This window comes from Myotis myotis, unplaced genomic scaffold (genome assembly GCF_014108235.1).
Source record: "Myotis myotis isolate mMyoMyo1 unplaced genomic scaffold, mMyoMyo1.p scaffold_m19_p_4, whole genome shotgun sequence".
NCBI classification, from domain to species: Eukaryota; Metazoa; Chordata; class Mammalia; order Chiroptera; family Vespertilionidae; genus Myotis; species Myotis myotis.
The window spans coordinates 117,885,715-117,910,155 of NW_023416346.1; the positions used below are offsets into that span (position 1 = coordinate 117,885,715).

Below are 24,441 nucleotides of genomic sequence, written 5' to 3' on the forward strand. Positions count from 1 at the left end.
CTAAGTTAATAATGTCTTCAGAATGCATGGAAATGATTAACACAGTTTTCTTTGATTACTTTTTTTCCAGGTGATTCATGGCAGGGGAGATGGAAGGATTCTGTTCCTCCCTCCATGACACCAGTGTCTCTGCTGGGTTCAGAACACTGTATGAGGAGCGACTGCTGCTTGATGTCACTCTGGTTATTGATGACCATCAGTTCCATGCCCATAAAGCACTTTTGGCCACCCAGAGTGACTACTTCAGAATTATGTTTACTGCAGACATGCGGGAGCGTGATCAGGACAAAATTCACTTAAAAGGTCTAACTGCTACTGGTTTCAGCCACGTACTTCAGTTTATGTACTATGGTACTATAGAACTGAGTATGAATACCGTTCATGAGATTCTTCAGGCTGCCATGTATGTTCAACTTATAGAAGTGGTGAAGTTCTGCTGCTCTTTCCTGTTAGCGAAAATCTGCTTAGAAAACTGTGCCGAAATCATGAGACTCTTAGATGATTTCGGTGTGAACATCGAGGGAGTTAGGGAGAAGCTGGAATCCTTTCTGCTAGACAACTTTGTGCCACTCATGTCCAGGCCTGACTTCCTGTCTTATCTGAGTTTTGAGAAGCTCATGTCTTATTTGGATAATGATCATCTGAGCAGGTTCCCAGAGATAGAGCTGTACGAGGCTGTGCAGTCTTGGCTGCGGCATGATAGAAGACGTTGGAGACATACCGATACCATTATTCAGAACATCAGGTTTTGCTTGATGACCCCATCCAGTGTTTTTGAGAAGGTTAGTGCATTCGAAAGCAATAGATGGTACTCATTTAGTTAAGGCAGGATATCTTTATAGATAAGATTCCCAGGCTTGGTCAGGAGCCAAAAAGAGAATGAATAGTTGATAAGAATAGTTTGATGTCTAAGAAGTCTAATTTGTTTCAGCTTGTGCATTTAGGTTTTTAAAAACATTTTGTGGGTGAAAGAAGAACTAGGTAAGTAGTGGAGTGGTTTCATTTTAAAAGTTCTTTTAAAGTTGAAGCACAATTATTTAGCCCAAAATATTACAAGCTTGCTTTGGCTCTTCTTTCTTCACTAAGTAATGAACTCTGAATTGTGTGAGGCTAGTTCTCGATTTTCCCCAATGAATTCATCTCTTTATTGCATATTACTATTTAAAAAATGTACGACTTCTTAACACATACATTTTTTCCTTTAGTTCTCTTTTTAAAAAATTTAAATAATACATTCTGAAATTAGAGTTGTGGAGTTTAGTTCTGAATGATGCATTAATACAGTTTCATATTCCTCTAAAATGTAAGAAAACATAAAATAGCTCTAGAAAACCAGTAGGTTCTAGTGGCGATTTCTGTCCCCTGCTCTTACTTAGTTCTGTTTTCCCGTTTCACTGTGCATGCTAACTACATTTAACCATGAAAATTATATTTATATCTGAAACCATTGTTTCTACATGTCTAAACAAATAGATCATAAATTCTTTATCTATATTGATCAAACTGTGCACTTTTTACCATGTAATAGTTCTGCTATCGTAAAAATAGTTTTTCTCCAAAGCAGCCTTGGCCTTGTTGCATGTAAGCATTTTTCATTTTTATATCAGTCTCACTTGTGATCTTTTCTTGCCCAAAGGAGAGAAAGCAGTTTCAGTAATTGCTTAACTTAATTGGTTTCTAATCACATGGTTACCTCTGGGGCTCTGTTTATCTTGCATCTTTTCTTCTTTCTAGAAAGCATTTGTAAAGCTTTGGTCGACACCCTTCATGTTAAATAGTTCTTAAGCTTTAGTTACCAAACCTGGTGATAAAAATATAATATTTGCAAAAGAAGGCCGTATATACCATTTGAAAAATAAACAGATTTGTGCCTTCGAATAATAGCAGCCTGCATATTCTTTTCCCTTTGAAATAGCATTAACGTATACTTTTATTTTTTCTACATGAAAGGGAAGGGAGAGTAAATGAATATTTATACTTTAATAGAGAACTCAGTTCTCTGGGATTTTATTACCTTTATTCTTAGAACGTACTGATAAGGCAGAAATAATTGCAACTAAAGAATACATTTCTTAATTATTTTTGTTCAGTGATAATCATAGTACACCATCTATGTAAATCTTTTGTCTCTTTTGATTTTTTTCCTTCTGTTTTTATTCCTCTCTTTCCCGGGGGGGATCTTGTTTTGTCTTTATACATTAAATACAAATGCTTTTCCACTTCTACAACAAAGAAAAACCCTCCAACTAGATGGAAGTACCTGTGAAATAGAAAATAAACTTTCCCCTCTTGTGAGACAATATGATGGATAATTGATAGCAGTAAGTTATTTTTAAGTGCCAAGCTACAGAACCTTTTTATATTCCAATTATCAGTTCATGCTGGTCAATAGTGACAGTGGCTGCAAGTTAATACCCATCAGATAGTTTTGTAAATCATATAAAATATCAGTTGTACCTTCTGATGGATTGTTTGCATAGGAGGTAGTTAATATCCATTGGCCAGGTATTGGGAATCTCATCAGAACGAAAATGTTGTAAGGCTTCTTTCTTGAGTTGATTTCTTAGGAAAACTTAATAAGGCTCTGGCCACTGAGAAATCTTCATTTTATTTTAATAATACTAGTAAGATAAATGGAAGGTAGTTAGTGATTCTTGTCTTAGTATATGAGTTAATGTTTATCAAAAGAATCTATAGCTTTCAAAATGTTGCAAAACACTAAGTTAGCTAGATTTGAGACTTTATCTCTAGTAAGAAAACTTCAGAAACCAAACTAAACTGGAAAATTTGGTTAGGAAGTAAGAATTTGGACTATTTTACACCATTATACAGGGTGGGGCAAAAGTAGGTTTATAGTTGTGAGTACACAAAACACTAGAGTTTATTCTTGTATTAGTAATTATTTTATTGTTTTCCATATGAACAGCTGTAAACGTACTTTTGCCCAACCCTGTATTTTGAGCTTGAAAATTGGGTCTGTATTCCCTGTGCTTAGCAACTGCAGGTCTCAAACAAGGCTGTTTTAATATCCATTATAATGCCAGAAAGGGCACAGAAGTAAAGACATGTTATAACTGTGTTGGTTCTTTTTTAGTATGAGAGACTATGTGAGGAAATGCATAGACAGTTTTGATTTGTAGTTTTATCCTATTTGCTGAAATTTAGAAAAATGGAATATTGATACGCACTTTTTACATTTAGGTTTAAATTTTTTAAAGCTTTGTATTATGAGGCTGTCTGAGCATATGAAAAAGCTGAAAGAATAAAATGATCACTCGTAAACATATCTTGTAGGTTAATAGTTGTTATTGTTCTACCACATTGGCTTTAGCTACCTAGCTAGGCTTATATTTGCCTTACATAGATTTGTTTTGCTGAATCTCTGAAAATAAGTTACAAACATCATGACATCTTATTCCTAAATACTTAATGTGCTGCTCCTCTGAATAAGGACGTTTTTCTACCTAAGTTCAATGCCATTCCACTAGGAAAATTCACAGTAAGACCCTAATATCATCTAATAGCTAGTCCATAATCAAATTTTCCCAGTTGTCCCCAAATTGCCCTAGAATCTAGTCATGGTTTATGCATTGCTGTTTGTTATGTCTGTCTAATGCATTGCTGTTTGTTATGTCTGTCCCCCCCCCTTTTTTTTTGGTTAATCCTCACCTGAGGATATTTTTCCATTGATGTTTAGAGAGAGTGGAAGGGAGAGGGAGAGAGAGAAAGAGAGACACTACGCATTAATTGGTTGCCTCCCACATGAACCCCGACCAGGGCCAGGGCTTGAACCTGCAACTGAGGTACATGCCCTTGACTGGCATCAAACCTGGGACCCTCCAGTCCCAGGCCAATGCTCTATCCGCTGACTCAAACCGGCTAAAGCACTTTTTGTGTGTGTGTGTGTGTGTGTGTTTTTTTTAGATAAATCACTCATTGTCTTAGTGTGTTCCAAATTCTGGATTTATCAGATTATTTTCTTGTGTAGGTGTTAATTTAGTTCCTCTATTATACTTCTTGTTAACACATCTCCGTTTTAGCACCAGTTTTTTTCAGGAACAATTACAGGAAATACTGCAATGCCAGAGTTAGTCTTGGAAAACCATTTAACAACTCTGACCAAACTTAGAATATATCGCTCTTTTTTATATTAGGAGGCTAACTAGTCCAATCCTATGACTAAAATTATCAAAATTTTATTTACACTATTCTGTGTTTCGTTTAGATTCATAAAATTTCCCTCCCCTTTTAAAAAATTTAGAGCTGTTCCATTTAATTTATTGGGGGTAAAGCTAACTAAAGAGTTAAAATTAAGATTATTCTTACATAAAAATTAGTGTATATCTATGACTCTAGGACTGCACTGTGGCTATTGAATAGTTGAAATTTGACAAGTCTGAATTGAGATTTTAAAGACTACAGTGACAAAACAGATGTATATTACCTTATTTGTAATTTTTATATTGGTTACATGTCCAAATGATATATTGGGTCAAATAAAATGTATTAAAATCAGCTTCATCTTTTTTATGTTGTTAATCCTCACTCGAGGATATTTTTTCCATTGATTTAAAAAATATATATATTTTATTGATTTTTTTTTTTTTTTTAACAGAGAGGAAGGGAGAGGGATAGAGAGAGAAACATCGATCAGCTGCTTCCTGCACACCTCCTACTGGGGATGTGCCTGCAACCAAGGTACATGCCCTTAACTGGAATCGAACCTGGGACCCTTCAGTCCGCAGGCCGATGCTCTATCCATTGAGCCAAACCAGTTAGGGTGAGAAAATCTTTTTTAATAAATTGGATAAAAAAGAGAAAAGAAATGATAACCAGAAATATAAAAGGAAGGATCAGAGAAGTCAGAAAAATGGAGAAAAGTTTAGGAGCAGGAAAGAAGCCAGGAAAAATACTAACATTTTAGGCTTTAAAGCTTTAATTCTCATATTAAAAATTTACTCAGAAAATGTTACAAATGTCATAAGTAAGCCTTCATCATTCAGAAGCTTTATTTTTATTTTTATTTATTTTTATTTTTTATTTTTAGAAGCTTTATTTTTAATTTTTAAAATTTTCTTAATACCATCTACCATTTATTTATTTATTTATTTATTTATTTATTTATTTTGTTAATCCTCACTCGAAGATATTTTTCCATTGATTTTAAGAGAAAGGGAAAGACAGGGGCAGACCAGGGCCTGCCTGCAACCAAGGTACGTGCCCTTGACCAGAATCGAACCCGGAACCCTTTGGTCCACAGGCCGGCACTCTATCCACTGAGCCAAACTGGCTAGGGCCAGCAGTTAGTTTTAGATTAAACCTTTGTTTTGGCTATCTTTCTGCCATACCATATTTATAGATAAAATATTTACATGATTGAGACTATTTCCATAAATAGAAGAATTCCTCCTAAGGTATAAGTTCTAAAACTTAGTTGTACTACCTAAATATTAGTATAATCGGATAATAAGGTAGTCTTAAGTTTTTTTTAATTTCATTATTTTCTACCTTTTAGGGTTGTGCACTTATTTAATTTCCAGTGGTGCTCTATTACCATTGCACCAAAATTGGAAGGAACTTAGACTTTTTAAGCACATTTAAAAAATTTATTTATTTTTTAAATATATTTTTATTGATTTCAGAGAAGAAGGGAGAGAGAGAGAAAGATAGAAACATCAATGATGAGAGAGAAGCATCGATTGGCTGCCTCCTGTAGGCTTCACACTGGGGATTGAGCGTGCAACCTGGGCATGTGCCCTGACCAGGAATTTAACCGTGATCTTGGGGTTCTTAGATCGATGCAAACCATTGAGCAACACTGGCTAGGCTAAGCACATTTATTTTTGAATTAAATAGTTTTCACTTTATAGAAAAGTTGAAAGTCGAGAATTAACCAGATTGTGCTGAAACTTATTAGAACACTAGAGGCCAGGTGCACAGATTTGTGCACCGATGGGGTCCCTCAGCCTGGCCTGCGGGGATTGGGCCAAAACTGGCTCTCCCGAGGGGGTCCTCAATTGCGAGAGGATGGTTCTTGAGTGACACCCCCTGGAATTGGGCTCCCTCCTCTCTGGTTCCAGGTGTGTCACCTGAGAACCATGCTGCCAAGTTACCGAAGCTCCGCAACTCCTGTGTCGAGCGTCTGCCCCCTGGTGGTCAATGCACATCTTAGCTACTGGTCAGATGGTCGAAAGGTTGGACAGTTGCTTAGGCTTTTAGATAGGTAGATAGGTAGGTAGGTAGGTAGGTAGATTCGATAAATTAGATAGATAGATGATAGATAGATAGATGGATAGATTGATTATCCTGATGGGTTGCCCCCATTTACTCTGGTCACTTGACTTCTAAAGTTTTTAGACTCAGGCCTATTAGGAGAAGAGAGGATGGGTAAGCCCTTGTTAAAATTTGACTCTGTTGCCGAAACCGGTTTGGCTCAGTGGATAGAGCGTCGGCCTGCGGACTGAAAGGTCCCAGGTTCGATTCCGGTCAAGGGCATGTACCTGGGTTGCGGGCACACTCCCGGTGGGAGATGTGCAGGAGGCAGCTGATCAATGTTTCTCTCTCATCGATGTTTCTAACTCTATCTCTCTCCCTTCCTCTCTGTAAAAAAATCAATAAAATATATTAAAAAAAAATTTGACTCTACCATTTGGTATTTGACTACAATTAGAGTACTACTGAGAGGATTTGTACTTAGCAGGAACTGATTTTTTCATAACCTTGTCCCTGGTCATTAACTGTTTTTCAGAGCAAACAGGTTAATTTAAAGCAATTTACACCTAACTTTTTTGTGCTTCAGTTCTGAACATGGTTTTATAAATAGACTTCTAATAACAGGTAGATGCTTTCATCATATAACATATAAAGACTGCTCCACATTTTACTGAGTATTAAAATTATATCAAATGTAGCTGTAGTTCCCAAAGATCTCATTTGCTTTACCACTAAAGCCCCATGATAGTAACTTCGTTGTTTCTGGATATTTCTTTTCAGAAGATTGGATTATGGAGAGGGGGTGATAAAACCACCAGTGCCCAGTCTTAACATATGACACCTTATACATTTCAAAAATTAGGTTAGCATTTTTGGAGTAGGAAGGGCCAAAGAGGTATCTGTTCATGCAACTGATTCCTTTCATAAAGGGAAATATCTAAACTGGATATTTGTTCACAGCCTAAGACCTGGGATCTTTTTAAAATGTTTTTAATTTTTTAAAAATAAGTTTTTTTATTGATTTTTAGAGAGAGAAGAAGGGAAAGGGATAGAGAAAGAAAAACATTGATGAGAAACATCATCGATTGTCTGCCTCCTGCACAGATGGCTCCTACTGGGGATGGAGCCTGCAACCCAGGCATGTGCCCTGACCAGGAATCCTGTTTCTGGGGCAATGCCCAACCACTGAGCAACACTGGCCCGACAGATTATGTAACATTTTGACAGTGAAGGTAGAGACATGGAATTTTTGCTCAGTGGTAATGGCTAGTTATTATTTCTTTGACTTAATATGTATTTAAAAGAACCACATTTAAAATTAATATCTCAAATTTTCTCTGATTACACGCATATGTGCATATGCAGAATTACATTAAACTAAAAGAAGATTAAAGGAGGAAATGACCAATTTAAAATTATCAGATCCATTTTTAAGACATGTGCTTTCATTTTGTATTCAGAATAAGACAAAAAGCTTTCTGTAATAGTTTTAAGGTATCAAAGCAAGAAAAATGATAATGAATATATTCTTTCCAAGATTCTAAACAAGACAACTTTTTTAATCCTATGAAAGGATAAGAAAAGTAGTTCAGAACATGAAAGAAATGTCATTCTTTCCATATCTTTCTTTTGAGAGGACCTGATATATAGATAGTTTAACTGTTATATGAGGAGTGAACAATGGCAGAAATGCTTTCTCTATGAAGAAATGAGCCACATGTTCCTTGTTGGATAGCTCCTTTTATGAATGCATTTTGAATGATTCCATTCACATAGAAGGTTTTTAGCCCTCCCATCTTTTGTTATGAAGCAGAGAATATCTGTAATTATTTTGTGCAGAATTATCAGGGAGGCATTAATTCTGTGTCTTTATAATGAAAGAAGAAACTAGTTATGCTTATTGACATTGTGTGGTTTTAGAGGAAAGTTGCAGCAATACATAGCCCTGGGAAAAGGACAAGATAGATCTAGAACTTTTGGCCTTGTTGGGGAGAAGTAGGTGCTAAATTCCTTTGCTTAGGTTTTTTTATGGTATAAGCAGCTATCTCAAACAGCACAACTTCCTTTATCAGAGGCTTAGAGCTAGAACAGACTGGATACAGATATGTAGCTTCAGTTTGGACTTTAACATAGAGATGAAGTAAATCTTGGAAACTCTTTGGATTCCAAGTTTCAAAGGAGCACATTGAATGAGTGGATGGGAGGAAAAGGGACCAGAAGATTGGGTATAAAATGAGAGAGGAAACTAACTCTGAGAAGCAGTTAAACTGACCCAGTTTGATGGGATGTGGAAGGCCATTAGAGGCCATTCTCCTAGACCTCATGTGACACTGGAATCCCTCTTCAGTGCTAATATGTGGTCACACTTGGACTACCTCCAGTGGCAGGATGCTCACTGACTCTGGAGGTAGATAGTCCCTGACTTGAGAAAATATGTACCCATACTTTTTATTAATGTAGCCCTTGTAGAAAAGCTAAATACAGACCTACATGGAATCTAAAAAGGGCAAGTCCCCAGCAGCTCACTGATGAATGTTATCCACGTATACATGTTTTCCCCTGCATATACTGGGAACTGTGTGAAACAGTTCATTTTTTTTTGAGAATATTCTATATACTTAGCTGCAGTTTTTGTCATTTGACATTTTGAATGTCTGCATTAGTGCATATGGATTAGCCTAATTCTTTTTAATGACTACCACATATGGTACATACCAGAGTTTATTCAACTGATGTCTTTTTTAAAAAAACTTTTATTGATTTCAGAGAGGAAGGGAGTGGGAAAGAGAAATAGAAACATCAATGATGAGAGAGAATTATTGATCGGCTGCCTCCGCCATGCCCTTTGCTGGGAATCAAGCCCGCAACCCAGGCATGTGCCCTGACCATGACCTCCTGGTTCATAGGTCAGTGCTCAACCACTGAGCCACACCGGCCTGGTCAACCAATGTCTTATTGATATATATTTGAGTTGTTCCCAGTTTTTGTGCTCTTAGAGATAATAATGCAATGAACATTCATTATCTTGACAGTTTCTAAGTACAAAGCTTTTTCTTTTTCTTTTTTCTATTGGCCAAACATCCTCCTAACTTCTACTTATTGGTCCTAAAAACAGTTGCCATCTTCAGACATGGTCTGTTTTGCCGATGTCTAAAGTGTAGTGATGGAACTGAACACTTTTAATTGTGGTTTCACCCGAATGGAGAACATGGGATGTCTATTATTTTATTATTTTTCTTAAATATGTTTATTGATTTCAGAGAGAGGAAGGGAGAGGGAAAGGGGGATAGAAGCGTCAATGTTGAGAGAGAATCATTGATTGGCTGCCCCCTGCACGCTTCTTACTGGGGATCCAGCCTGCAACCCAGGCATGTGCCCTGACTGGGAATTGGATCATGACCTCCTGGTTCATAAGTTGACACTCAACCACTGAGCCATACCGGCTGGACTGATTGCCTTTTTTTTCTTTTTTTGTCCATGATTTTATTACCTCTTAAAGCTATCAAGTCACACATTGTTAGTTCATGTTGAGGGATAGAGTCAGGTAAATCTTTACATTTGGAGTTGGTGGATCCCTGGAGTATCTGCTAAAAGCGGTGGACTTCTCACCACTTCACCCTACCCCCCAAATGCATTAAGACAATTACTGCTGTAGTTTCAGGTGGTTCCTGGGTCTTCAGTGTTTCTCATTTCTTTATGATTACTTTGCTGAAGTCATAGATTCTCTCATCCTCTGTCAGTGCTGTTACATAGTCAAAAATTAAACCAGAGTGCTCACTTTGGCAGCACATATACTAAAATTGGAACGATACGGAAAAGATTAGAATGGCCCCTGTACAAGGATGACATGCAAATTCATGAAGCATTCCATATTTTTTAAAAAGAAAAAGAATTAAACCAGAAATGGTCAGTTTTGCATTTTTTAGTGAGTCTCCTAGTGTGTAGTGGTTTATTTGCAAGTGCTATTTTTTTCTTTTTAACAATCCAGGATCAGCCTCAAGCTAACCCAGGGGTCCTCAAACTTTTTAAACGGGGCCAGTTCACTGTCCCTCAGACCGTTGGAGGGCCGGACTATAGTTTAAAAAAAAAACTATGAACAAATTCCTATGCACACTGCACATATCTTACTTTGAAGTAAAAAAACAAAACGGGAACAAATACAATATTTGTATTTGCATGTGGCCCGTGGGCCGTAGTTTGAGGACCTCCGAGCTAACCATTCTGTAGTTGAGAAATCTGGCTTCTAGTCCTCTCCCACTCTTCACGATTCGACACAGATTACAGAAAGCAATTAAGCAGCCTTATCTGTGAAGCCTCTCAGGATCCCAGGATGTGATTTGTGAGATCAAATGACTTGAACTCAGTGGGGATATCTAGCTGGTTTTACTTTTTTTTCTCAGCCATCTTGGATTTAAGTTTCTTCTTAGTCATTGTATTTGATCTTCAGATTGGAAAGAATAAAACATGCTTAGCTGAGAATGGAAATAAAATAGGAGTAAGGCTGTTTGTCTTTGTTAATATTACATTAACCACCTCATCCAGGGGAGACTTCACTTTTTCCTCTACTTTTTACTTTAATCTCTAAATTACCATTTATTCAATATCTGGCACTCTATACAGTCACAATTCATTCAGAGGCTTTAGCCTTGTTCACAATTTTCTTACAGCTCCATTCCACTAACACTTACTTTATGTGCCTATTGTGTGTGTGTGTGTGCGCGTGCGCGTGTTTTTACCATCTGTTGTAAGTGGTTTTTTAACATCTGAATTCCAGAAAGCTCTGTGCAGCACATTAGATTTTTTAGATACTTTACTTTTTTCTTCCCCTCATGCAGTCAGCATCATGTTTTTGAGAACCTCCAAGCTTTTGAGAGCCTTTACACAGTTTCTGATCTTGGAATCGATCCTAATTTTTCTTTGAAATACTTGAAATCTGCCTATCCAATATGTGCATCATTCCCCTTCCTTTCTTGTTCTCCAAACAACACGGCTGCTGGCTGCTTTCTCTAAAGCTTCCTTCTACTGATATGTTACTAATCATGTATTACTGGTGAGGATTAGATCCAAAGTAACAGTTTCTCTCATTTCTCCTCTACTTTCTGAAAGATTGAATTTTTACACAGACGGGGAAGCACATCAGCAGATGCATTGACTTAAGCTGAGTGACACTTCAACAGATGTACCCTGGTCAGTAAAAAAGCTAGTAACTGCTATTATTTTTTTGTACAGTACCCTATGACTGACACCATACTAAGTCCTTTTCACTTATATTTTCTTGCTTATCTCCTTTCTTAGGGTTATGAGGTGTAGATACTATTGTTATCCAGTAATTCAGATGAAGAAATGGGCTTAAGGATGTTGAATTTCTCAAGATTGCACAGTTTGTGAGTCCCAAAGTCAGATATTTCCTAAATCAGATTTTTTTTTAGTATTGTTAATCCTCACCCGAGGATATATATTTTTTCCTATTGAGTTTTAGAATGGAAGGAAGCGGGGAGCGATAGAGAAACATGGATTTGGGAGAGACACATCGATTGGTTGCCTCCCGCATGTGCCCTGACTGGGGCCAGGTATCGAGCCTGCATCCAAGGTACATCCCCTTGACTGGAATCAAACTTGTGACTCTTCAGTCCCCAGGACAATGGTCTAACCACTGAGAAAACTGGCTAGGGCCTAAATCAGACTCTTAATCACCGTACTGGGCTGTTTGACGTGGTGCTTAATTACTATGCTGGACAAGATTCTTATACTTCAAAACCTGTGTAGCTCTCACACCACTGGCTGTGCACAGTAGGCTCTTAAATATTTAATTGGAGGTTTGTTTCTTGTTGATTTCCAGGGTATTATTGCGTTTTAGCTCTTATAAATCAATAAGAAAAAATGAGAAAATGGGTGAGGCACACTATTAGTCAATTCATAGAAGAAATTAATGGAAAATGAAAAAACTATTCATTTTTATTAATAAAATCTTTTGATTTTAGGAGATTCATTTTTAAAATGCAAGACTCTTGGTGCTCTCCCTCTCTGGAGCAGTACCCTTGCCTCTCCCCCACCCCATTGACCTCCCCAGACACATTACTTTGCCTTTGTCTTTCCCTCTTTTTCCTTTGTAACTTGTTTTCTTAGCCCATTTCTTATGTGGCTCACTTTTACTACCTCTGTAACTTTCTAAATAAACTTTCTCTTACAATTTGAAAAAAAATGGCAAGACTCTCATTTTATATAAATATGATACAGCCTTTTTCTGCTTGGCTTTCAACTTCTTATCACTTTCATAAAGTATTCCCTTGGGTGTTTCAGGCCAGTTTGATAATGTTTTATATCTAAAGTTCTGTAGCACTCACAGATGTGCTGTACAGCTTCATAGCTGTCAACTGCCTCATTTACTTATTGGTAAATGTGTATTTGTTTTTGTTTCCCCAAATATTTTTCTAAGTTCTCTGTGGAAACAGACCACATCTTATCCTTTAAAATTATTTTTTCCTTTATTGATTTTTAGAGAGGAAGGGAGAGAGATAGAGAGAAACATCAATGAGAGAGAAACATCATTGATCGGCTGCCTGCTGCACAGCCCCTACTGGGGATCGAGCCTGCAACCTGGGCATGTGTCCTGAACCGGTGACCTCTTGGTTCATGGGTCGATGCTCAACCACTGAGCAATACCAGCCGGGCTTATTCTTATTTCTACCTGTAGCATTAGCACAATACTTAAAAGTGTGCTTTAGCCTTGACCTGTTTGGCTCAGTGGATAGGGCATCAGCCTGCGGACTGAAAGGTCCCAGGTTCGATTCCAGTGAAGGGAATGTACCTTGGTTGTGGGCACATCCCCAGTGGAAGGGTGTGCAGGAGGCAGCTGATTGATGTTTCTCTCTCATCGATGTTTCTCTCTATCCGTCTCCCTCCTCTCTGTAAAAAATCAATAAAATATTTATTTTTTTAAAAAATGTGCTTTATAAAATCTTAGTAATCATCTTAATTAGGTAGTTTTAACTTCAAAAATAAAATGAAAAAAATTGACCTTTTCTTGTCAACTGAATTCTTTTTGTTTTTCCCCTCTGTGGAAACAGTATGGCGTTTCCTTAACTGAATTCTTAACTATAATAGTTGGTGATACCAAGTCTTTATGTGAAAAACCTACTGAGAATTTTGTGTGTTTTTACTAACTCGCTAATTTAATTCCCCAAATTTTTCAGTCGTGGTGATTCTTATACTGTTCCTTGTGGTTAAGAAAACCATGGTCATATTTTTCTCTGCTGTGACACCTCTGTCTGTCCTTGTAGCCACGGGCCTGACATATAATGGTGATTAATACATTTTAGAGGAATTTAGGTTGTGCCTGGAAAGTAACTTGTTTACTTTTAAAAGCTTGGAAATGTGCATAGGTTATTACAACTATGGATTGCAAAAAACATGTGGTAAAAGCTTTAAAAAAGTTTGTGATCTTAACAGGAAAAGCAGTTTCAGTAAAGTAACCATCTTAGTGGGCTTTGATGTTTTATGTGCCATTGATGTTCTTTCTTTTGGTTAAATTCTATTACTTTTTTCTTAGGTTAAGACATCAGAATTTTACAGATACTCTCGACAGCTGCGCTACGAAGTTGAACAAGCATTGAATTACTTTCAGAACATTCACCATCAGCCTTTGTTGGACATGAAATCAAGCCGCATCCGTTCTGCCAAACCCCAAACTACAGTATTCCGAGGAATGATTGGACATAGCATGGTTAACAGTAAAATACTCCTCTTAAAGAAGCCAAGAGTCTGGTGGGAACTAGAGGGCCCCCAAGTACCCCTGCGCCCGGACTGCCTTGCTATTATCAATAACTTTGTGTTCTTGTTGGGTGGGGAAGAACTGGGCCCAGATGGTGAATTCCATGCTTCTTCCAAAGTGTTCAGGTATGACCCCAGACACAACTCTTGGCTCCGGATGGCAGATATGTCTGTACCGCGTTCAGAATTTGCAGTTGGTGTTATTGGGAAGTTTATTTACGCTGTAGCAGGCAGAACCAGAGATGAGACTTTCTATTCAACTGAGAGATATGACATCATCAATGATAAATGGGAATTCGTGGATCCTTATCCAGTTAACAAATATGGACATGAGGGGACAGTGCTCAATAACAAGTTGTATATCACTGGTGGAATCACCTCATCATCCACCTCCAAGCAAGTGTGCGTCTTTGACCCCAGTAAAGAAGGGACCATAGAACAACGGACCAGAAGAACTCAAGTTGTTACCAACTGCTGGGAGAACAAGAGCAAGATGAATTACGCGAGATGCTTTCACAAGATGATCTCTTATAATGGCAAGCTTTATGTCTTTGGTGGTGTCTGTGTGATCTTGAGGGCCTCTTTTGAATCTCAGGGCTGCCCTTCCACAGAAGTGTACAACCCAGAGACTGATCAGTGGACCATCTTGGCATCCATGCCAATTGGTAGAAGTGGCCATGGTGTGACTGTGCTGGACAAACAAATAATGGTTCTTGGAGGCCTTTGCTACAACGGTCATTACAGCGATTCCATTCTCACTTTTGATCCAGATGAAAACAAGTGGAAGGAAGATGAGTACCCGCGGATGCCCTGCAAGCTGGATGGTTTACAAGTGTGCAACCTGCATTTTCCAGAATATATACTGGACGAGGTCAGACGTTGTAACTAATGACATCTCTCTCACTTCAAAGCCAAACAAAAAAATTTGTTTGTGACAGAGTAGTTAATTAAAAACATAAGAAAAACCTCACCAGTTTTACTATCAAAGCCATTGGTCTAATAGCATAAAAATTTTTCATTCTGTGCTAGCATCGGTTGTTTTCTTTTTTAGTGGCCTCAAACTCATGCAATAAGTTAGTTCTAAGCACTAGCTCTTGAAACTACTTCCTGAATCAGTTTAATAGAATGATACACTTATCTGGGAAGCTGATTTTATGCTTTAAACATTTCTCTCAGATGTCACTGTAGGAGTCATGCATCTTCTAAGAGAAGACCTGATAAGTGTCACTTGATGTAATTTCAGTTCCTATCTTGATCTGAAATCTTTTTGAACATTTATTTCAGTCCGTTAGACCTTTTGGTTTTATTGTTTAAGTTTAAAACTCTTGCCCTTTTTGCATGGCTTTTTGCTGAAAATGCAAAAATATAAATTTTCTACAAAGTTAACTTTTTATATTCAAAACACTATTTCTAAGCTGCCTTCTCTTATCTGCATTGTGTTAGTGAAAGCGTACTCATACGTGCATACATCTTATGAATATATAAGGCACATCCTCTTTTATGCGTGGTTAGTATTCTATATTTTTAAGCTAGTGCACTTGCACACACACAGTTTGCCATACTTGTTGAATTTTAGATGTAATGTCTTTTCATGTATTAACATTTTTAGAAAGTTAAAATAACTGGAGTCCTAATTTGGTGTCAAAATAGTCTATCTTCAGTCCATACTGATTCAGTAATATTTGAACTCCTCATATTCCTGAAACATGTATGGATTTATGGAAACTAACATTTTATATTTTATTTTCAAAACTAAACGTTAGTGTTCTTATCGATGTATGTCTTCTTTTTGAACATGTTTTTCTTTGCAGTCTGTTTAACGTTGCCCTGTTTTTAGTGAGAATTGGAATGATATATGACAAGCCCTGGCCCTGCAGCGTGCAAGCACTTTTAAAGAGAATTTAGGTAATACCAGACTTCTAAGTAAGGCCCCTTAAAAGTAAGTGCAACTTCCATTCTTTACATTTAGTAAGGCTGCTGCATCTGTTATTGAATGGAAAGTAGCAACTTGTGGAAAATTTGAGCTCAGTTTTTGACTTAGAGTTAAGGAATAGAATTTTAATCTAACTGGTCATATCTATTTGTTTATTTAGTACAAAAAATTTAGCGGCACTGGGATATAAACCCTCAGCTTTTGTTTTGTTTTCTGAAAGCTACTAGCATGAAGGACAGTAACCTCAAAGAGAATGGATGGAGAATAACTGTTAAAAAGCATTTATAATAAGTGTTTTAGAATTAGCCGCACCTTTCAACTCGAAGGAAAAACAAATGGTTGAAAAAGTTAAGAAGAATAATCAGGGAATGGTTCATTCAGATTGATGCCATTTTTTCCCCGAGTAGAGTCTCTAGCTGATACATACTAGATCTACACTGGCAAAACTTGCCAGATCTTAGGATATTGGTGCAATATTGCAATGCCTTCTGTATGGCTGTTGTATAAATTGTTTAGTTTCACTTTTTTTTTGCTGCTGCCACCACTGAACATGAGATAGAAGAGTGAAGTCATGGAAATGTGAAGACTTTTGTTTTGTTTTGCAGTTAAATGAGACAACTATTATTTTAATACTCCAAAATTGGAGGTGTTTGGGTTTAAGAAACAGGTACAAAAGTAGTTTTTGAAAAAGAAAAACATTGGCATTGGTTATAGAAGTCAAATTGCTGTTCTTTTGTATATGAGACCTAAATTTTTATTAGATGATTCTATCATTTGCTTTCTGTTTTTAAAAATGAAACTCGGTACCGTTTCCCATGGTAATATTTTCATTTCAAAAATCATTTCTAATTTTACTTTTGAAAACTAGGATTAGCTAAGTCATTTAATTATTTTTCTAATACATTAGTTGGCTTAGTGTTTTGTATGTCTGCTGCTTGCTTTAAAGGAAATAACAATGTCTTCATCATTTTCCTCATTGTTGTCTTTTGCTGGAAAAGACTGAGACAGGGTACCCTTCATCAGGCTTTTTACACTCCAGTGGTGGTTCTCTTAATTGCTTAGATATGACTTCATAGCCCTAGTTAAGGTAAGATCTGGGCAAACAGTTGAAATTCTTGGTTTTCCATTCTAAAGTCAGAAGGCCAAGGTCAAAGCTCATGTTTTGGAAAATTTGTGAAATCGTAACTTGAAGTAACTCTGGGTTCAGCTTCACACTTAAGTCATGTCTGACCTGATGTTAGCTGTAATCAGTTTTAAGCTTTAAGAATAGTTGCTATTGCTTGGGTTCTTTATGAATGTATGAGAAAATTCTTCTGTTTATATGTAGAGCTAATTTAGGTTCTTTTAAATCCATGATAACTTACATTCCCTTTTCAAGTTATGGTTTAATTGCTGAAAGAGATTTATTTTTGTTATACTAAACTATGGAAAATTTTCATAGTTTTTTTTTCAAGTTTATTTTTTGTGTGCTTCATTTGAAACCATTTTTGTTTGTGTACATGGTATGTGTTCAAGATAATAGTTCTTAAAAAATTCAGTAAGAGATTTGAAACTATTCAGTGTAACTGTTGTGATCTTTGTGTGTTATTTTTCACTTTACATTTTAAATGCCAGACTTTACAAAAATAGCTGATCTTCATTAGTTGCATCTTAATTAGAAATGTTTGTTCTCTTCCATGTCTTTGACCTAAGTTTTGACTTTAATCTGCTTAAAGAAAATTCTTGCACTACAACCTTTTCATAAAACTCAAGATTGTCTCATTGAAGGTTTTGTATTGGAAAAAATACTACTGTTTTTTTTTTAAAGCAAAGCTTAATTAATAGAATTATTAGCTTTTGAGACAGCTTTCTCTGTGTCCTCATTACTCTGCTCTGTGTGAGTGTTACTATAATTTGTGAAATATTGACTGAGCCCTTCACTTATCTTTTCTAAAGCAAGCACCTTTGGACACCTCATTCTGGGAAGCCTGCTCGAGTCATAGTAAAGGACACACATTTGTATGGGGAGAAGTAAAAATGGAGAGTTTTGTCTTAATTACAAGAAACTAAGCTTTAAAATATTTTATAACAAATTATTTGAGCTGCATAATCTAAACATGTCAAACGTTCAGTGGGACTATTTTTATATATGTATATGTGGTTGTAGGTCATAACATTTCAGTTTATAATATAAATTGTTATTTCAGTTTATAAGCTATCTCTCAAAAAAGGCTAGCTCTTTTGAGAATACATAATTTAAAGTTTTAGATTGAAGTGAAACACAACATAGATAATAGTGAAATTAGATATAATTGAGGGCTATATAGCAGTAAAACTGCTAGTGCCATTTTTTTGTTTGCCTATTATACATTTTTTTGATTTTTTTTGTACTCAACATTTTTAGGGATCATACATTTGTTCGATTGGATTAGAGTTGGTTTGGGAATAAATATCTTCTAAAAAGAGATTTATCTTAAAAACACAAGTCCTAGGAAATTCGTTTATTGAGAGTTTATAAAGTCAAATATTCAATAGACATAGAACGGAATAAGTAAACTCATGGAAGTCAGATCCTTTCAATATATCAGTATAACTTCAATATTACACGAGTAACACTAATGAGAATGCCATCAGCTTGGTTTGTTCCCTCTAATATTCTTGGATTTTCTTTTTACATCGTTGGGAACAATTACATTAAAAAAAACATTAATCAGTATACTAGTAAGGATTAGGAGTTTGCTTTCTGAAGGAATGTTCCTGTGAGGTGGTTGGAGAGGTTATTTTCTACCTAACTTGTATATGCCCTATACCTCTTGGGCATATTTTGTCTATTAGAAAAATATTTTGACCTTTAGGTACATTTTGGGCCAACAGTCAAATAATCCTAGGACAGATTAAAAAATCTTAGAATAATTTAAGGTTTGCCTTTTATACCTGTTTTGAAAGCCTTTACATTTTTGTCAGGTAATTTTTCCCAAACCATGAATATAATCTATTCAAACATGTTTATGCTATCCATTCTGTTTTTAAATTGAAAAAAATGTTAAAAGTGTTTATGAAGAAAAGTTTAAATAAAATATTTTTCATCTTTAAAACATACTTCTTTATCTCTTATTATTTACTATCTTTAATCCATCACTGTCAGAGTCACTCATGACTTGATTAGCATTTCCATTTTGTTTTCCTTCAATGTGCCAAGGAAGTGCCACAAAAATGTGATCTCTACTGATGCTTTCAGCCACAGATTCAAATGAGAGCATTAGAGTGAATTATTTACACTTACATACTATGGAAATTTTGCAATGAAGCCAAGTAATTAAAGTTCCACTAACACACAGTTTTGCAGAGTGGAAATAGAGAATTGAAAGAAAGCATTTGCAAGCCTCAAGCCTTAGTTTGGTAATTTTTAGGTTTCCCTTAGCATTTTTGATTCATTGTTCTTAAAGGCATTTCTAAAAATAGGAAATAGGCAGGAATGAATCTGCTATATCACAAGCACTTGGATTTACATAGGCCAGTGTGTTCCTCCTTTACAATGGACTCCTGAGACACCTCAGCAGGATTCCCTGGATCCTGGCCTCAAGCTACCTTTCCAGTCTCCCCCTCTGTCATTTCCTACATATACTCCCTTATGTTGTGATCTTTGTGTGTGAATTTCCAGCCTCAAATCACTTGCTTGCTTTCCCTTTCTCTGCTTCCAAAATGCACTTCTTTTTCAATGCCCAACTCAAATGCTTTCCTCCCCTCTTGCAACCTGTTCTCTCCATTGAATTAATTGCTTCTTCTACACTCTACATTTATAGTTCTTATTTCATTTTGCATAATAGCGGGGTATAATTCATTCTCCACACCTAGATCATAGTCTCGGATGAAAGGACCTTTTTTATTCCTCTTTGTACCCTCCTATCTAGCATGACACGTGTTTTACACAATAGGCACGGAGTTCTATATGTTTACTGCAGCATGTGACAAATTCCATGTGAGTTCCAGACAGATGCTATAAGCATTTGGAAGAAGGAGATGCTAATATTAGTTCCCTAGGGATTTTGTCTCTGCTTCCTTCTCTGTCTACTCCTTGTCCAGTCTCATCCACACCTGTGGCTTCACCTACAACTTTTATTCTGCTACCTGCCAAATCTTTATTTCTCAACTCAGAGTTCCACCCATTGAACATTTCCCCCATGTTTTATCAGAATTTCAAACTGAACAAGTATAAACCTGAATACATTATCTCCTTCCCAAAACCCTGCCCCTTGTCCTGTATTTTCCTGTATTTTGATGTGGTTCTTTCATTGCCTGGGACTGTTCAAGTTGAAAACCTGGCAATTGTATACTAATGCCTATTTCCCTCTTCAGTTCAACATCTGGGTTCATCCAGTTCTATCAGTTTAAGCCAGCGGTTCTCAACCTGTGGGTCTCGACCCCTTTGGCGGTCGAAAAACCCTTTCACAGGGGTCGCCTAAGACCATCCTGCATATCAGATATTTATATTACGATTCATAGCAGTAGCAACATTACAGTTATGAAGTAGCAACGAAAATAATTTTATGGTTGGGTCACAACATGAGGAACTGTATTTAAAGGGCCAGAAGGTTGAGAACCACTGGTTTAAGCCCTTGCCCTCCCCTCTCCATTCATATTTACCTCATTCAGGCCCTTGTCATTCTTGCTGGCCTCTGGGAGCTTTCTTTCTGATCTACCTCCACAATTCATTTTCTCCACTGCTGCCAGAGGGAGCTTTCAAAACATAAATCTGAACCTGGGATTCAGCTGCCTTTAATAATTTCCCTTAATCTTGAGAATAAGATCCAAACTTTCTAGCCTGCCACACAAGGTCCTTCATGTTCTACTTGCTTTGTACCTATTTGGTCTCTTTTATCCTATATTCTAGCAATGCAAGCTCCTTGGAGTTCCCTGAATACAACACATCTTCCCTAGCCTTTCTGCCTTTGTACATGCCCTTCCCATCTTCCTTTCCTGGCTAAGCCTTTCTTGGCCTTCCAGAACCAGCCTGGGCATCGTAGCCTCTGTCAAGTCTTTGGGGGAGCAAGGGGCAGAATTTTATGGTTTTATTAACAAAATACAATGTGTATACAATCTGTCTTCATTTTTTTCACTGTTCAGCCTGGCATTGGGATTGGTGACTCTGATTGCCAACTGGGCTGCTCTTTCCACAATGGTTTGCGATTCTTTGGAGGGACGTGAGCAATCTCAGCACAGTGAGATTTGTTGCACATCAAGCAGCACTCCAAGCTGTTGTGGACCAGAAACTTCTGAAAGCCACTGGGCAGCATGTGCTTTGTTTTCTTGTTGCTCCCATAACCAATGTTGGGCATCAAGATCTGGCCCTTGAATCTTCTGCACACCCTATTGTCAGTGCCTCTAGGTTTCCACCAGTTCCGCTTAATTTTGGCATATCAGACTGACTGGTGCCGGATGAACTTCTTGGCCCTCTTTTTTACAGTCTTGGGGGTTTCATGAGGGGTCTGAGAGCAGCCATGGTGCCAAGTAGGAGATGGCTGCCCCCTTCATAGGCAGCGCCGAGGAAGAGACTCCATCAAGTCTTCCTTAAACCTTTGGGCCAGATTAATTATGCCCTTGATCTTACCATAGTACCTTGTGGATACCTAGACCCCCACCTCCTCTGACTCTTGATTTCTCTATCCTACCTTTAACTGTACTCTGAGGGCAGATACTGTGTCTTTTTATCTTGATTTTCCGTCTGGCACATGGCAAGCCCTCCTTAATAAAAATAGAACCCAGAAACTTGGAAGGTCACCAATGAAATGCTCCTGGTGAGGAGGGGCAGCTATATTAGAGAGCTTGATTGTCTGCCAACATTGACCTCCCTGAGGAATTCCCTCCGTTCATTTTCACTACCACTGCTCCCCTGTCTGGAAGGTTGATGCATATAGCTATCACAGTTGTCAACAGATAGTTCTTCCCTCAACATCTCAGTATTTCTGAACTAGGCTGAAAATTTTAAGTGAAATAGACCAAAAGCAAATCATTAATCCTCATGGAATGCTCTGTGACAGAAAAAAAGTGTTCAGTGGTGACAATAATCTTAAACACCACATAACATTTATTTTTCTTAGAGAATCTCAACAAACAGCATATTAAAGTCCCTGAGAAATCCTGATGTTAACTCATTTTGATGTTGTTTAGCTCAGTGTAAACCAAACATTTGACCACTTTTTGACATTGACTATATATGATCCATGAATGTTCTTGAAAAAGCCAGGCTAAGGAGTCAGGGAAAGAATAGAAGGACCACTAATTCAGATACTCTCATCTACAAAATAGGACTGCCTCCTGTAGGTCCAGTTAGTTTTCAGGCTGAAGTCAACATTTAGCCAAGTTGACATTACCCTGGGGTTTTCACATACCAAGGAAGGTACCACCTTCTCATCTTAGGAGTTGGAAGAAATTGTATGATTATTTGTATAACTTGTATAGTTTAAGGAGCAGGACATCCAAAATGGCCGTAACTTCCAGCAAATCCTCTCCCCAAAAAGCACTGATAAAACTGAGCAAACTTGTCAAAAAATGTAAAGACTGAAAATTGACCATAGGCATACAAATTGAGAAGCATTTATTCAAGAAAATGTACTATCCTCCTATCTAATAAAACAGAAACATGGTAATTGGCGTACGACCGCTACCCTTCCCATTGGCTAATCAGCGAGATATGCAAATTAATTGCCAGCCAAGATGGCGGTTAATTTGCATACTCGCAATGATGAGAGGCTAAAGGGGAAGGACTGAAGAATGGTGATCGGCAACCCAGGCGGCAGGCAAGAGTTGGGGGGTGGGCAACGGCTGCCTTTCCCCACCCCCCAGCGGGTGGTCGCCATGGGAAAGCTGGGGTTGTCGGCTGGCCTGCGGCCCTGATTGCCATGGCAATTGGAGGGCAGGAGGGCCTGAGCGCAGGCCAGGCAGCAGCCGCGGACCCCCACCATGGCGATTGAAGGGCGATAGGGCTGGAGCGCAGGCCAGGCAGCAACCCCGGACCCCCACCATGGCGATGGAAGGGCGGGAGGGTGGGGCACAGGGCAGGCATCAAACCTGGACCCCCCACCATGGCAACTCTAGGGCGGGAGGGCCTGCGCCCCTCGATCGGCGATCTGAGGGCAGGAGGGCGGGCGCAGGCCAGGCTGCAACCCGGACTCCCGGAACCTCTCTTAAAGGTTCTCTTAAGGCAGTTGGCGAGGGACCTCGGAGAGCCCCAGGGGGCCCTGGTGCCAGCAAAACTGAGACCTGGGGCGGCTCTCCCCAGAAGGTCCAGAGAACAGCCACTGCAGCCCGCCCCCACCCCAGCGCAAGGCATGGCGCTGGGCCCGAGGACCCACCCCCTCCCAGAGGCCCCTGGCTTGCTCATGCAGCCCTGGTCACATCACCGGAGCACCTATAAGGCACAGAAAGCACCAGGGACAGCCGCTTGCCCCCACTTGCATTTGCAAAGACAAGGCCGGAGGGTGTGAGGGCCGGCTCACATCTCCTCCTCCCTCCTTTTGCTCCTCCTCTGGCTGCTTAGCTCGCCCAGCTTCTTATCCAGGCTCCTCTGCAGCTGGGCCCACTTGGCAGGGTCCAGGGACCGGTCCTTGGCCCCACTGCCAGCGTACAGCACTCCCTCCCAGCTGATTCTCTGCGGGGTGTGGGCGCGGGCCCTCTCCCCACAGCCATGGATCTTGGGCAGGCAGTGGCTGAGGCAGTAGTGGTGGCTGCAGTGTGGGCAGAGCAGTCCCGGATTACGAGAGGGATGTCCGACTACTGGTTTAGGCCCAATCCCTGTAAACTGGCAGGACATTTTTCGAGGGGTCCCAAATTGGAGAGGCTGAGGAACACACCCTCCCCTGTGCACGAATTTCGTGCACCGGGCCACTAGTATATAATAAAAGTGTAATATGCTAAGTGACCAATCAGTTAACTGGTTGACTGCTCAACCAGTTGCTATGATGCACACTGACCACCAGGGGGTAGGCGTTCCCACCAGTAGGTTCGCTTGCTGCTGGGGTCCAGCTGATTGGGACTGGGCGAGAGGGCTGGACATGCTCTGGAGCCCTCCTGTGCGGTCCCTCCCTGGCTGGCCGGCCCCCATCGGCCCTGATCCCCGGCCAGGCTGAGGGACCCCCACCTGTGGACAAATTTGTGCACCAGGCCTCTGGTATCTCAAGAACCATGGGAGTCTCTGATTTTTGCCTGGGGCTTTTCCCATCCCAACCTCCCTACCCCTGGCTCTGTGGCACGGAAATTCTTCAGGGGCATGCAGGGATCTGCCTTTATTTGGAGTGGAGTGTGGAGAATCCCATATGTCACTGTGGTGACATTGCAGCTAGCCTGAGGCATCAATAGTGATTGCGGCACTAGCTGGATTGGCTCAGTGGATAGAGCATTGACCTGCAGACTGAAGGGTCCCAGGTTCTATTCTGGTCAAGGGTATTAAAAAAATAGTGATTGTGTTTAGTAATAGATTGGCAGACCAGCCAGAAATTTAGTAGGAGATCTTGGGAATGAGATAGCCTACTTTATCCCTGGGGGCCCAG

General features: G+C 38.9%; 1 protein-coding gene, 1 non-coding gene and 1 pseudogene across 8 annotated transcripts in view; 2 read left to right on the forward strand and 1 right to left on the reverse strand.

Moving 5' to 3' along the window:
• Positions 1-18,990, forward strand: part of KLHL15 (kelch like family member 15) — a 37,424-nt gene extending 18,434 nt beyond the window's left edge. For 6 of the 7 annotated variants that reach the window (XM_036304733.1, XM_036304730.1, XM_036304731.1 and 3 more), the window contains 2 exons: positions 71-782; positions 13,763-18,990. In XM_036304733.1, the coding sequence (XP_036160626.1) occupies positions 78-782; positions 13,763-14,872 (1,815 nt within the window). In that variant the 5' untranslated portion in view covers positions 71-77 and the 3' untranslated portion in view covers positions 14,873-18,990. The remainder of the gene's footprint in view (positions 1-70; positions 783-13,762) is intronic. The other variant, XM_036304735.1, reaches the window with a different exon arrangement.
• LOC118654797 lies at positions 9,984-10,090 on the forward strand. The gene has a single exon (XR_004967064.1). It is a non-coding gene; the product is annotated as a U6 spliceosomal RNA (small nuclear RNA).
• Positions 18,991-20,923: 1,933 nt separating the features above from the next.
• LOC118654197 lies at positions 20,924-21,395 on the reverse strand (annotated as a pseudogene).
• Between the last annotated feature and the right edge of the window lie 3,046 nt (positions 21,396-24,441).